The sequence below is a fragment of the Colletotrichum spaethianum genome (assembly GCF_022836535.1).
Source record: "Colletotrichum spaethianum MAFF 239500 DNA, contig12, whole genome shotgun sequence".
NCBI classification, from domain to species: domain Eukaryota; kingdom Fungi; phylum Ascomycota; class Sordariomycetes; order Glomerellales; family Glomerellaceae; genus Colletotrichum; species Colletotrichum spaethianum.
The window spans coordinates 228242-242307 of NW_026054782.1; the positions used below are offsets into that span (position 1 = coordinate 228242).

General features: G+C 51.6%; 4 protein-coding genes across 4 annotated transcripts; 2 read left to right on the forward strand and 2 right to left on the reverse strand.

Moving 5' to 3' along the window:
* Positions 1 to 1923: 1923 nt before the first annotated feature.
* Positions 1924 to 4080, forward strand: ColSpa_05384 (dehydrogenase xptC; the record flags this gene model as incomplete). The annotated part of the gene is made up of 6 exons (XM_049271596.1): positions 1924 to 2125; positions 2182 to 2468; positions 2524 to 2650; positions 2711 to 3166; positions 3213 to 3979; positions 4036 to 4080. 6 exons carry the CDS (start codon positions 1924 to 1926, stop codon positions 4078 to 4080), a joined length of 1884 nt encoding a protein of 627 aa, XP_049127553.1.
* A 3420-nt stretch (positions 4081 to 7500) lies between these two features.
* On the forward strand, positions 7501 to 8381 carry ColSpa_05385 (cytochrome P450 monooxygenase lolP1; the record flags this gene model as incomplete). The annotated part of the gene is made up of 3 exons (XM_049271597.1): positions 7501 to 7702; positions 7775 to 7971; positions 8031 to 8381. 3 exons carry the CDS (start codon positions 7501 to 7503, stop codon positions 8379 to 8381), a joined length of 750 nt encoding a protein of 249 aa, XP_049127554.1.
* A 1435-nt stretch (positions 8382 to 9816) lies between these two features.
* On the reverse strand, positions 9817 to 10686 carry ColSpa_05386 (nuclease S1; the record flags this gene model as incomplete). The annotated part of the gene is made up of 1 exon (XM_049271598.1): positions 9817 to 10686. The coding sequence occupies one exon, from the start codon at positions 10684 to 10686 to the stop codon at positions 9817 to 9819; it is 870 nt and encodes a 289-aa protein (XP_049127555.1).
* Positions 10687 to 11800: 1114 nt separating this feature from the next.
* ColSpa_05387 (ATPase synthesis protein 25, mitochondrial) lies at positions 11801 to 13645 on the reverse strand (the record flags this gene model as incomplete). The annotated part of the gene is made up of 1 exon (XM_049271599.1): positions 11801 to 13645. The coding sequence occupies one exon, from the start codon at positions 13643 to 13645 to the stop codon at positions 11801 to 11803; it is 1845 nt and encodes a 614-aa protein (XP_049127556.1).
* Positions 13646 to 14066: the final 421 nt, after the last annotated feature.

The window sequence follows — 14066 nt, forward strand, 5'->3', positions numbered from 1 at the left end:
ACCAGGACGCTTGACGTGCGGGAGAACGTCGTGGACCATCTCAATGAATACATTGATGCCTGGCACGAGACTTCCGTCTTCTCTTCACCATGTAAGAGACGGTATAAGAACAACACGCGCGACGGCAAAATTCCCGTCTGGGGAGGCTCGGTACGTTGTTTTCTATCTCAGTTTTGTTTGACACAATTAGAGACCAAGCTCGTGGCTTTTGATAGATCTCTTATGTTTCTTCTAAAGGATCAACGACTAACGGACAATCGTCTAGTCAGTCCATTTTCTTAAGACAATTAAGACACCACGGTGGGAGCACTACGACATTGACACCTCGATGGCAACATGTGGTCATGTCTGGGTAACGGGCGCATTCAGGCGGAAATTACTAGCGATCTTGGTAACCTGACACCTTACATCCGCAATTCTGACGAATCTCGGACAATTGAATAAGCATACTATGATAGCTTGAGTCGGGGCTACATACAATATGTGATTCAATGGGTTCTTGAGTGGATATTTGAGTGCAGTAGCATGACTAGACAAGTCGTTGACACACGTTTATTGCTAATCCGGACTCTAATTTTGTACACATTCTGTGGGTAAGCATATGGAATATGAATCTGGGCTATGGTCTTTGGTTGGATTCAGTTGAAGGTCTGCACAACGGGTTTTTGATATCCCATGGGAATTCTGCCGAACGGGTGACAGGTGAACCAATCAAATGTTTGCCGCTTACAACAAGAGTAATGTCGTGTATCCGATTTCCTTTCAACAGCCTGAAGGCTCACCATTGGTTTTCGTGCCCAGGTCACTCAACTTCAATCGAACTACAAGGCTCGTTGCATCTATTTTTTTCGACACTTCTGCTGCAATTCTTACTCATCGTCTACTGTTAAATTTAACCTCAGTCTGTTTTCCCAACTCCTACCAATTGTTATCCCGACTTCGTAGAAAAATACTTGGATCTTACGGTTTCGACCTACTCCTGCTAGCTGCTGTAATTTTCTTTGAAACTGAATGAGCGTTGTGTCTCCTCAAGCTGACAAAGTCAACACTCCATAATCCTATTTAGTTTCATCTTTCTATGGCATCGATATGGCAATTTTCGTTAACGTAGAACAGCGTCCGCGTGCGCTGATAAATGCAAAGTTTAGATGAAGTTTTCCTTTTGGTGGCTCCTATTCGGGCCATACTGTGATACACTTTAGTATGACAAAGAGTTTTTTGGGATTCGTCCTCCTGATTTTCGTGGATAACACAAGTAGTGAACGAAAGGCAGTTCATCTGCGCGGAAGAACGTTTAATTTTCGGGAAGCAACTCAGAAAAAGGTGGAAAAAAGAAAGGGAAGGAGAGAGCGAGAGGAGAAGAAGAGGAAGAGAGAGGGGGATGAATCAGACAAGTAGAGTAGAGTAGGGCAGTAAGCACTGTCACTCTTGGCATTTAACTAAGTGATTTTAATTTATAGGCTGCAAATCTCGGTCTTCTGGTAACAGACATTATTTCTGCACTAACGCGCGCCTGTGAAGAGACCTTGCTCAACCCAATCGCCCCGTCCTTAAGGCGGCAGGTGATCCGGCCACACCTGAGCGTCAGAGTGGCAATATGTTCAACATTCGATTCTAAAGTATATGCTTCGCCTTTCCAGCCGGAATAGATTTAGGTTGCCAACTTCCGATTGGCATGCCTGCAAAGCCGTCCGCCTTGAGTTGCGTTGTTGCAACATCGCCAAGGCGTTCTCTGCTTACTGGCATATGCACGTACAGGGCTCCCTCAGAGTGAAAATGGTAAAGTCTATGCTATGCGCTTCAACGGGAGGCTATTTGAATGATGAAGGTGTCCCTAAAGTTCCAATCTAATTTGAGCAACCTCAACGCCTCATCTATCCCAGCAGTCGTTACACCAGTCCTTGCCAAATTGTTATTAACACAATGCCTGGCTTACTCTCCACCACGACGAGGGCCATCACGGCCCTGTTAGCGTTCAGCTCATCCGTAATCGCCATTCTTGTTCCCCATCATGCTACGCTTGCCTCTCGAGAGGCAGTTGCAGAGACTGAGTACGACTTCGTCATCGCCGGTGGTGGTGTATCTGGCCTGACAGTGGCGGATCGGCTCACGGAGGACCCGAGCAGTATGTTAAGGTCTTAAAAACCTCCGCAACATTCCCAGTCTAACAGTTCAAAACAGTCAATGTTCTTGTTATTGAGACTGGGCCCTTTGACAAGGACGAGGATACTGTCCTCGTACCAGGAGCCTTCCTTCCAGTCCCCTACCTGTGGCTCGGTTTGACGAGCGCGCCGCAGCCCGCGCTAAACAACCGCGAGTTTTCTGTCCCAGCCGGACGTGTCGTTGGCGGTGGCTCCGTTGTGAATGGTATGGTCTTTGTCCGCGGTGGAAAGTCAGAGTATGCTGCCTGGGAAAAACTCGGTGCCAAGGGCTGGGGATGGGATGATCTGTTGCCCTACTTCAGGAAGGTAGGTGTGCAATTTCAGCCGAATACGCTTCGAAAGAGCCTAACTCTAAAATCAGAGTGAAAACCTCACCACTCCGCCAAAAGACTTTGCGGAAGCTGCCAACATCTCCTGGGTCGAATCGGCCCACGGCCACGATGGTCCTGTTCGCGCGTCTTATCCTAACTACTTCTTTCCCGGAGCCAGTAAGCCGTCACGCACAAGCCTTCCCCTCTTGATTTTGGAGCTTCTCTGACTTCTAGCAGAGAACTTCTGGCAAGCTGCATTGGAAAGCGGACTGACCCCATCTCCGGACCCGAACGGCGGCGATAGAGCTGTGGGTCTTTTCAACTTCCCAACACTTGCCGACGCCACGACCCGGACCCGTAGCCACGCCCGGATCAACCACTACCGGCGCGTCAAGGAGTCGCGGAATAACTACCATATCCTCGCCGAGCACACTGTCTCCAAAATTCTGTTCAAGGACAAGCAGGCGGTCGGTCTTGAATATCTGCCTACAGCAGGTGGTGACAAAACCGAGGTCTTTGCAAAGAAGGAGGTTTTTCTGGCAGCAGGGGCACTTCACACGCCGCAGTTGCTGCAGCTTTCAGGCATTGGGTCGAAGAAGTTCTTACAGAGCTTTGGGATTGATGTCGTTGCCGACTTGCCCGGCGTGGGCGAAAACTTTATGGATCAGGGTGAGCTGAAGGTGCCCTACACTTGTAAGTATGGTCCCCTTTGTGAGATGACGGGTCTAAAAAGAGCCAGTCGAGAACAACATCTTCCCCAACAGCGGCGCTCTGGATAACAATGCAACCTACAACGCCGAGCAGCGAGCTCTTTACGATGCCAAGAGAGAAGGCGCTTACACAATTGTCCGAACACTCAGCACCAACCTCGCTGTCCCTCCCCTCGCCAACACGACCTCCGACTGGAGAGACATCCTCGCCGCCGCAAAGCGTAATAAATTCACTGCATACCTCGCCCCAGGTACCCCGTCCTCCGTCCAGGAAGGCTACAAGAAGCAGCGCGAGATTGTCCTGGACCAACTTGCTGGCCAGGACGTTCCACTTGGCATGGTACACTGGGGCACAGGCAACAGCGTGACGCTGTACTTTTTGCGGGCGCTGAGCCGCGGATTCGTGAGGATCAACTCTACTGACCCGCTGCAGCAGCCCGTCATTGACTTCCGCACGTGTTCGGACCCGATCGACTTCGATCTGGCGGTGGCGCTGTTTGAGAAGGGCAAAGAGATCATGGCTGCGCCGGCGATGAAGGTTCTTGGACCCAGAATGTCTGCGCCGTATGAAAAGGCTACAAAGGAGGAGCTGAAGAGGCTGCTGGCGGAGAATATGACGCCTTCGAATGCACATTCCTGCTGTACTGCGGCCATGGTGCCGAAGGAGAAGGGCGGAGTGGTGGATACGGAGATGCAGGTGTATGGGACCAAGGGCTTGAGGGTTATTGACGTGAGCTATTGGCCCATGGTTCTGACTGCTGCACCTACGGCGACGACATATGCTTCTGGTGAGAAGGTGCGTTCTTCGTCCTGGCTGAAAATATGGATTGAGAATACTAACCAGGATTGCAGATTGCCGACATCATCAAGAAGAAGTACTTCCTAAAGTCACTTTGAGGTCGGTGGTAACACATAGCATCAGTCTGAATCAGGTTAAATACTCGCAGGGAGGTATAGTGAATTACTAGCTTATGACAGTCTATAAATTGGTGAAGTCATGTCTGTCCCTCAAAGACTATAATGTGAACCTTGTGGAGGCGATGGGGTTTCACGCACTGTTGTCATTTACTATCTTGTTGCATACTAAATCTATTTGCGCGTACTCTCTTGACACAGAACTGGGCACGTTTGTTCGTGTAAGCAGCATTCAAGTTGGGCTATCCAATGGTGCGTTGGCGTGTCCTATCAGCCATACTTTTGAGTAAAGGGTTTTGTCTTAATCATCTCATAAACATTGATGGCATCAATACCGCTCCTGACTTCAGTCATGGATATTCAATCCGGAGAAAAGACGCCAAGGTTGCACTATCTCTTCGACTTCTTTGATTCATAGGCTATCACATGAACACCGACCGTTCGTTTACCCCTTCAACAATAACTCACTTACATCCTGGCTTGATAATCCTAGCGTTCTGGGGTAAGGTGACATGCTCCGAGCTTTTGTTACGTGTTGGTGGGAAAAGTACGATATGATGACGGTCGCCTCCAAGATCAACCAGTTTGATTCCGGATGGGAAGCACCGATGTGTAACAAGGACACAGAGGCTGTCTTGGTCGGCGCCGGAAGAAGAGAGACATCAAGGAAATTCAATTTTCGGGTCATAAGTATCAACACTGTCAGTTGATCAACGACTTATTTGTGGCCCAATTCGAAGGAAATTTCGAGATTCGAACAACAATGAGAGGTTGAAAGACTGTCTCACGATGTTGAGATCAAAATTATCTACAAAAGGGGGCTTTGATTCCTAAATGACATTTTCTGTGCGTCATAGTCCATTTGGAATGATACATTGTGTCTTCTGTCATTTTGTGTGCTGCTGTCTCCGGTTTCCAAACGTTGCTGGTGATCGTCGACTCATTCTGGCTTTTGTGCATAGACTACGTAGCTAGAAGGAAGTTACTAAGTAAGCTTTTCTTATTAGGGATAGGGGACGAACTTACATTGGCCACCAACCATGTATTGATCTGTCTTTCATGTCCTTCCTGGCGTCAACCAGAAAGATTTCTAGCTGTTCTTTTGACCATCCTAAGGCTCTCGTAAACAAAGCTAAGCTCAGCCCTGATAGCCCATTACCTAGGTTCTCATATGTCCAAGTTCCTTCAACTCAGTGTCAGTATTTTGAGGTTACCAGAGCTCTGCCAAATCAGTTGAAAGCTGCTTACCTAGTTCCTTGTACTTGGGGTCCCTTGGCCAAGGGTTTGAAGGCCACTTGTATATCTTTTCCTCAATGTTTATGAACCCCGCTTCCGCCAGTTGCTCTTTATAGAACTTGCAGCTGTCTAGTGGTCGCTTCCATATCGCCGCGGCTTCAAGCATATGCATTGCCCACCTTTGAGCTGCGCAGTCTGGGCCAACACTTCCGTCGTCGCTCTGCAAGTCGAGAAGAATGTCTGACAGTTCGATCCATCCCCCTGGCTCTAGAAATCTGGAACCATGATTAGCTCCTTTGTAGCATAACGTCACGCGTTGCAGATTGTTGTTTGCAACATACTGATAGCTTTGCTGGATAAACCTAGGCCAGTCGCCGATAGAGCCGGTAAGCATTCGACCAAAAATAAAGTCGAATTTATAAGAGTATGTCCAGTCGTCTTCTAGGTCATCGATGTAAAATGTAACATTTGGCGGAACGCTGTTGCATGAGTTGTTAATCATGAACGACTCGTAGACTGGACTCAATTCTTACAATGGTGGTTGTATTGGGCTGAGATCAACGCCGGTAATCTGGAGCGAGCGCTGTTAGTCGTCGGCCCTCCCTTATTCTATCACTCATTTACCAGTGCTTCCAGGTGATCGTCGGCTGTCGATGGTCGAAGATAAAACAAGTTAGTTCATGTTGTGAATTTGTGGGAATTGGAGCTGAAGCTGTCATACCAAAGTCCATGGCCCAGATGCCAGTTCCGGTGCCTGCATCAAGAACTCTGCGAAGTGGCTTGTCGCGACCAGCCGGAGAAATGAATAATTTTCCATCAAGTGTAAGTGTGTACAAGTGATGTTGAAGGTCTAGGGGAGTTTAGTCATTGCACTTGGTTCAGTATCCTGCCCTGCTCTGGTTTGCAGATCATACCTAGCCTCTCGTTCTCGACCTGCGCACTTTGTCATCAGTCAAAGATTCAGATGAGTGTTAAGCGTCTAGGGATTCTTACAGCGTCATTTGGCAGGACATATCCTAATAGTTGACCGTAATTAGACGCAAGTTTCCCAGGAAAAAAACCTGTGCAAGACCTACTCCCTTCTCGATATGCATGATAAGTTCTACCATTTTCCTCGCGGTATCTCATGATGCTGCTTGTCATGGATGCAGATGATCCGAGCACAGACTTTGGGCCACGTCAGTATGGAGGCATTAGAAATCGTCGGACCGAGGGGTTCCTCACAACTCCCATGGCAGAATCCGCGTCATCGTTGGCATCATTTTCGTTCGCGTTCTGCAACTGCAATGAGTACCAGGCGCGATCCAGGGATATGCGCAACTCACGTCCGCTTCGAGTGGACCAGTGTCTGCCGGGGTTGGATCAGCCATGCTGAGCCACTTGTGGTGAGACGACGACGGAGGGTGCCCGATCGGTCGCTTCTGGATGTTCAGCTCAATGGAATTGACCAGGCCACGTATACAGTCGAAGACAGTTGGAACAAGTTTGAAAGAATTCGAGAGTTCAATTTTCAGAGGCCCTACTGAAGTACGCTCTTAACCGCTGGGTTGAAAGAAAGACATGGTCTCTCCTGGCGTTGCTTCTTGGTGCCGCGTAGCGATCCAATCGCGGTGTGCAGATCAGGGAAATTTGGGTCAGGCCTCCTTCTTTTGTCCCGGCTAACCTGCGGAAGAGGTTGCATCATAACCCCGCTACACCTACTCAATGGCAAGGCACTTGCTGATGCGATAGGGGCACGACAGCATGACATCGGTAAGGATTTCAACACGGCAATGATTCCATTGGGTAGCAACTCCGTCGTGCCGGCCCGTGCTCCGTGCGGCAAGGTTGCATACCCGCGTCTGCCGTGTCAATCATCTAAGCCACCTGCAGTCTAAAACCACCCATCGCAAGTGCTGACAATATTGGTCAAAGAGCCTGCAGAGGTCACAGACTCTGGAGAGTCCCCATGTCATCCTGCAACGTGCCATTGCAGGATTCAAGGACTTCGGTCAGGTCATTCTCCAGGCTCCATTTCTATGCAGCGGGCGAGGGGAATTCGTCTCAGGGGTTCTTAGGTTTTCTTCTTCTTTTCACAACTTTTTCACAACCTGAGACATTGATTTTTCTCCTACCCATGGTTCATTTTTGCACGCGAGCCGGTCCCCAGCTTGCCCAAGTGTGACCATGAATCGGGACTATCTCGCATATGCGAGCGTCGCAGTCTCGGTTTTCATCGCTTACAGCGTCGCAGCAATTGTTCGCCAGTATCTACGGCTGCGGCACATCAAGGGGCCTCCGACCGCTGGGTTTTCCAAGTGGTGGCTCGTTCGGGCAGTTGGCGGCGGTAGGACGCATCTTGACTTTTATGAGGCTTGCCAACAGTACGGTACGTTGTACACAGTACGCTTCCAAACTAGCTGCCCCAACGCGCAAGTAACAAATTTCTCCAACCGCACAGGGTCGATTGTTCGCGTCGGGCCAAATGATCTCATCACTAGCGATCCAGATCTCATGAAGCGCATGCTCAACGTGCGAACGACTTACCGGCGATCTAACTGGTATGATGGCATGAGACTTAAGCCAGGCCAAGACAATGTGCTGTCCACAAGAGACGACGGGTTGCATAACAAACTTCGGTCGAAGATGGCCGCGGGTGTAAGCTAAGATCGCCAACGGCTACTGCCATGGAATCACGGAGCTGAAACTATCTGCAGTATTCTGGAAAAGAAGTCAAGGATCTTGAGGCCAAGATTGACCAGAACGTGCTGCGGCTGGTTCATTTGCTCGATAAATACGTCTCAGAAGACAAACCTTTCGACTTTGGTTTCAAGGCCCAATATTTCACGCTCGATGTCATTTCTGACATCGCTTTCGGGAAGCCGTTCGGAGATTTGGCGACCGACTCGGATGTCCAAGAATACATCAAGACAATGGAGCAGAATATGCCAACGATTCTCATGACCAGCGTATTGCCATGGCTCCTTGCGCTACTCTCATCGCCATTGTTCAGGAGTATGATGCCGTCTGAGAAAGATGCCATTGGTGTCGGAAAGACAATGGGGTGAGTTGTTTCTACACAGATGCCGTCGTATTTGGATCCTCTCATGTTACTTGGAGCCATGGAAGTCGCTTACAAGGGCCATTCTCGCCCGAATCAGCATTGCCAAGCAAGTCGCAGCTGAACGTTTCGGGCCCAACAAAATAGTTCAGAAAGACATGCTCGGGTCTTTTGTCGCACGAGGGCTTAGCCAAACTGAAGTCGAGTCGGAAATTCTCATGCAGCTGTAGGATCCTTACCCCAATTGATCGAATTCTGTCGCCGCACCTTCTGACGATACAAAGTTTGGCTGGTTCTGGTACGACAGCGACCGCAATCCGAGCGACGATCCTCCATATCATCACGAATCCTCAAGTAACTGCTACCCTTCGAGCAGAGATTGATTCTGCCAACCTCTCGAGGCCTGTTGTTTCCGATGCGGAAGCACGCGAGATGCCGTATTTGCAGGCGGTAGTCAAAGAAGGCCTTCGGATCTTCCCGCCGGTTGTGGGTCAAATGTCAAAGGAAGTGTCTAACGGTGGAGCCGGCGATATATTCAAGGGCGTACACCTACCGGAGGGCACTAGGATAGGTTATTGCGCATGGGGTATCTTCCGCAGACCAGATATCTGGGGTGCAGATTCCCAACTATTTCGACCAGAACGGTGGCTAGAAGCCGATGCAGAGAAGCTGCGAGTCATGGAGGGCACATTAGAGTTGGTATTTGGCTACGGCAGGTGGCAGTGCCTAGGTCGTAATGTGGCCTTGATGGAGCTGAACAAAGTCTTTGTGGAGGTCAGTGGCTTTCATGACCCTCTTGAAGATCCGGAGTTGTTCAAAACCAATACTGACGTATAACACCAAGCTGCTGAAGAGGTTCGATCTGATACTGGTCGATCCGACGAAACCATGGCATTCAGTGTGCTGCGGCATCTTCTTGCAATCCCAATACTGGATCCGAGGGTACAAACGAACGATCTCGACAGGCAGCTAAATGGCCAGTGAATACTAGCATTGGAACATTGGGTTATTCCTTGACTTGGGTTTGATGCCATATCCCGGAAGCGCACAGCTCTTGAAAACCCTATTTAGAAGTGAATGACGACTTCTTAGAGATGTCTGAATTCGAAACATAGCTTATGCCTCGCTTTAATGATAACAATTGGACATGGATAAAACAAACAAGTTCATATACTACCATAGTCACTAGGCCCATGAGACGACGAGAATTAATAGAAGCGCGCCATTGTAAGTAGTCTTTGCTTAGAAGATTACGTGAATACGCTACCAAGAGGAACAAATTCAACTTTAATGGCTGTGGATAAACCAGTACTGAAGTGGTTGTATATCGACTTGAATTAGGGTGTAACTTTTGGTTCATAACGTCGCATTTAACTGAGCCATTCAGCCGTATGACCTCAACGCGATTACCCTGCAAGTAGGCCTGGACGAAAATTCCTCGCCTAGGCCAACTTGGCAACAATGGCATCCAGCCATTTTGCCAGTCTGTACCCCTGCTTCGCAACCTGCAGGCTCACAGTCGGCTGCGCATTCGTCGTGTACGCACCGCTGATGTCCAGCCCCTCTACCGCCTTCTGGCCCTCGGGCAGCACGACCGAGCACACAAACTGATTGCTCTCCGACGCCCACGACACCACGGTGGCCTCGGAGTCCTCCAGACTGAGGCCCTGGACCCAGCAGTTGGCCGCGGTGCGGAACTCGCCCGAGTTGATGGCCGTGCTGAGCTTCGACGCCCACTTCTTGGCGATGGTGAGCACGCTGCCGGTCGTGCCGGCGATGGACTGCGGGATGTTGGTGTCCCACGCGGCGTGCAGGTTCGTGTCGGTGCCGTTGAACTCGACGGGGATGCCGTTGCCGCCGGTCTCGAGGTTCTCACAGTGCAGCGGCTGGCCAATGTCGCCCGTGAAGTGGATCACCATCTTGGCAGCGATCTGGCGCTGCTCGAGGTCAAGCTCGGGCTGAAGAAGGCGCTGTGTGTAGTTTACGTGGGCCGAGACGATGCACCCCGCGGGGCCGCAGTCGCGCTCGAGGTCGATGCCGCACGAGTGGGGAGGGTCGTCAAGGGCGTCGATGTAGTGGAAGGGCGATGTGAATGCGCCCTCGGTGGTGTAGCGGTATGAGTCGGCCCAGCTGGCGACGTTGGCGAGGTAGTCATCCGTGGTGTCGCCGAGGAGCTGCTGCATGTAGGTCTTTGTCTCAGGGGCGACAAAGTTGGTGGCGATGTAGGCAATAGTGGCGTGGCCCATGGAGCCCCAGGCGAGGGCCTTGGGCAGGGCGGATGCCAGGATTGTGAGCGGGATGAGGCGGGCCATGGTGCTGGGATGAGACCTTGTGCTAAGAGAGGAAGTGGAGGGAAAGGGATGCGAAGGGCGGGAGAGAGTCCTTGGCAAGCGGGAAGAGAGATCAAGATGCCATGGCGGCGGGATGGATCAGGTTATGTAGCAATTTCGAGGTCCGCAAACCCACGTGTGGCCAAGGCCGGGCCCCGTTGGACTGACACGAGTCCCATGGAGGCGGTATAGGCAGGCGGCGCTGGCTAGGTACAGTTATGCGGGAAGGGCTTCTGCTTGAACATGATGATGTAGTCTACCGTGACCTGCTTCTTCGGGCATCGCGAGCTTCACATAAGTACCGGGCTAATGTTGACTTGGCTGCCGATCCGGCAGTGGAGATGCCGCGTTGAGGTGCCATTGGACAAGCTCCTGCGGGTAGCACAAGTCCACAATCAAACCTCGAATGCCGATTTCCGGGGACTAGGGGTTGCCGACATGAAGACACCGGGCCAGGATCCGGATACAGTCGTCCATTGACGGGGACAGAGAGGCAGGGTATGAGACAATGCGCTGGCCGACGAACCCTCTTACGGAAGCTGACTGGTGCTTCAAGCGCATGTGCAAGATTTGAGACGGAATATTGGGTGCATTGAGGCTGGATTACACCTGCATTAGTGCCGAGGTGGAAAAAATCGTGTCAATGATATACCCCCGATCTCCCCCGCAATCTTGCGTCCGGACCTCTCAGAGATAAGACGGAGCACATCCAAAAGAGGAAGGTCACGGTCACGGCCGCGAGAACTTCACGTCTGGGTAGATCCGCGATAAAAAAGTATAAGCCATGTAAGTGGAATAATGTTTGTTCGTCTTCTGGTCGACGACGGTATTATGTAAATGTATATAATACAGCTAGTTGACATTGATTGTTGTACAAAGTGCGGGAGGCTTCGCGCTCTCTCGATATGGTCTCCAGGGGTGGTGTCACTGCATGACAGGAATATCTACACTATCTTGCAATGGTGAGCGTCGGTGAGCGCCGAAGCCCGCCGGCAACTGAGACGACTCCATGATATCCGGCGCTACCTCATTGCCGTCATCCGCCAACGGTGTTACCATCGGGTTCAAACGATGCATGCGTAGCGCGAGATAAGCCTCAGATGTTTTGTCGCATGGCCTTGAGCTCTTTCAGCATCCTGACAAACTCCGTGTTGGCCGCCTTGTGGCTTTCGGTCGACTGGTCACCTCTGGACACCATGTGCTCGCTGATGTGTTCCGCATTGGGGTCGGCAATCCGGATGCATGCCATCAGATCGGGCCAGATGGTGTTGTCTGGCAGCACCGGCGGCTGTTCCAACCTCATCTCCTGAACGCACTTTCTGAGGGTGTCGATACATCTGGCCATGTTGCCGGTATGCCATGAAACCGCAAACACTTCCCTGTACATCTCCGGTCCTCTGCGTTGGCTATAGCGGGCGGGAACGCTCCACGCCTCCCAAAGCTGTTCCCAATTACCCTGGTTCGCGTACGCTTTGATCAATCGGACGAGCTGGGCCTCGGTTGGTGATGACTGTGTTCCCTGCAGCATGACCATTTCCAGGTTAGACTGGATGCTGAGAACCTTCTTGGCCTGCGAACCAGATGCTGCTATTGCTTCGATGATCGTAACAAGCATCTCATGGTCCATAATCGGCATGCGCCGTTCATGCATCGTCGTAATGACTTCCGTGGCAAGATCGGCTTGATTCTGGCCGTCAGCCTCTGTGGCTGAAGGCGCGCGAAAGATGCCTTTTAGGATATCCAAGCACTCCTTGACGCTGACCTGTGCCCCCTCCCATCGTATCTCGTTAACACGCTGGCGGTGATTGTTCAGCGGGTCTGCGACAGAGTTCGAGTTCGCTGAAGGAGTAATACCTGCACCAGCCGCCTCGGCGGGGGCCTGTTGAGCGGCTTCGGTCGGCCGGGAGAGACGGGTCGAGAAGCTTCTCGTCTGAGTTCCATTGGCGTAGTTGGGCCTGCGGGCGCGAACATTGGCAGTGGTGGGCAGCTTTCCGAAGCGGTTGTGGTATTCAGAAGTCTCCTCCGCCACCTTACGTTCCTGGGCCTGGCTTCGAATGAGTTGCTGGCTCCACAGACGCTCAAGGTCCAACTCGTTGCGCCGGGACTCGGTCATGACCTGAATGACAATGGTTGAGCCAGTGACGGGGCCACCAAATCCAGACATATTCCCCTCCGCATCGAAGCGAGCGGCTTCGTTGTATGTAGATCCACTGGTTCCGAGGTTGACGCAGATCCATCCGGTTGAAATGCCGTCGTCGCCGCCCTTGGCGGCCATGGCACTCGTGCCCAGTAGCTTTGCTTTCCTCCGCATCCTCCGTAGCTTCGTCTTGAGCTCACCGGGGCCAATGAGTCCGTCGGCGTTCGCCTCGATTCTGTGGTGATGGCGAAGCCATTTCACCAGTCGCGAGGACGAGACATGCAGATGCCGCTCACTTCGCGCCGTCGCAAACAGCATGAGAAGGTTTGGTCCCAAAGCAGGAGGCGGGTCGAGTGCGCGCAAGTCGAGGAGCGAGAGGTCGTCGAGTCCCATTTCTTCGTAGACGTACTTCAACAAGGGCTCGAGTAAAGGAGGCGAAGATTCTGGCAGCTCGGGCAAAGGCGACACTTGCTGCGTCGGTGCGTGCGTCGGTGGCTCAACCTGCAAGAACCATGGCGTTTCTTCGTTCTCGCCAGAGTTCGCTGCTTCGGGCTGTTCGGCAGGCTGTTCGGATTCCTCTGAGGCGGTTTCTGGTGTTTGCGAGCTCGGCTCATTTGTCGTTTTGGGCGTGTCGGGCGGCAGGCTCGAGAAGGCTCTGTGTAGGTTGTTGCGAGGTCGCAAAGTTGTGTTTCCTGCGACAACGGGAGCTCGAAGGAAGGTGGCAGAATTGGAAGTGACAGCTCTCAGCACTTGATTGCGGCATTGAAGGCAGCCGAGAGCCGCAAACGCCGGTCTTGAGGCCATCTTGGGTATCGTGTTGCAGTAAGCTTGGAAACCGTTGGCCGGATCGTGGGCTTTTTTGTCGACAGAGCTTTGGTCTGGCCCAAAATTCTCGTCCAGAGCTCGGACAGGGACTTGCAGGCGTTGACGTGGAGGGACGTGCTCAAGGCAAAAAAGAGGCCTTACATAATCAGCTCGGCAGGAGATGCTCCACTGTCCCGGTGCCGCCAGCCAGAGCTTGGAGCTTTCTTACACAAAAGTCTTGACGCTGACACTTGCAACGGCGTGAACTTGGAGTCGCCACAGCTATTCCCAATGCGTGTGTACATGAGTGCGTCCATTTTCCCTCGTGATTTTGAGTATTAGGGACCTTCAATCACAGATCAGTTCTTGAATGCCAAGTGAACTATCTGCACCGCTGTAGTATCGTGACCTTTTTCCCTTC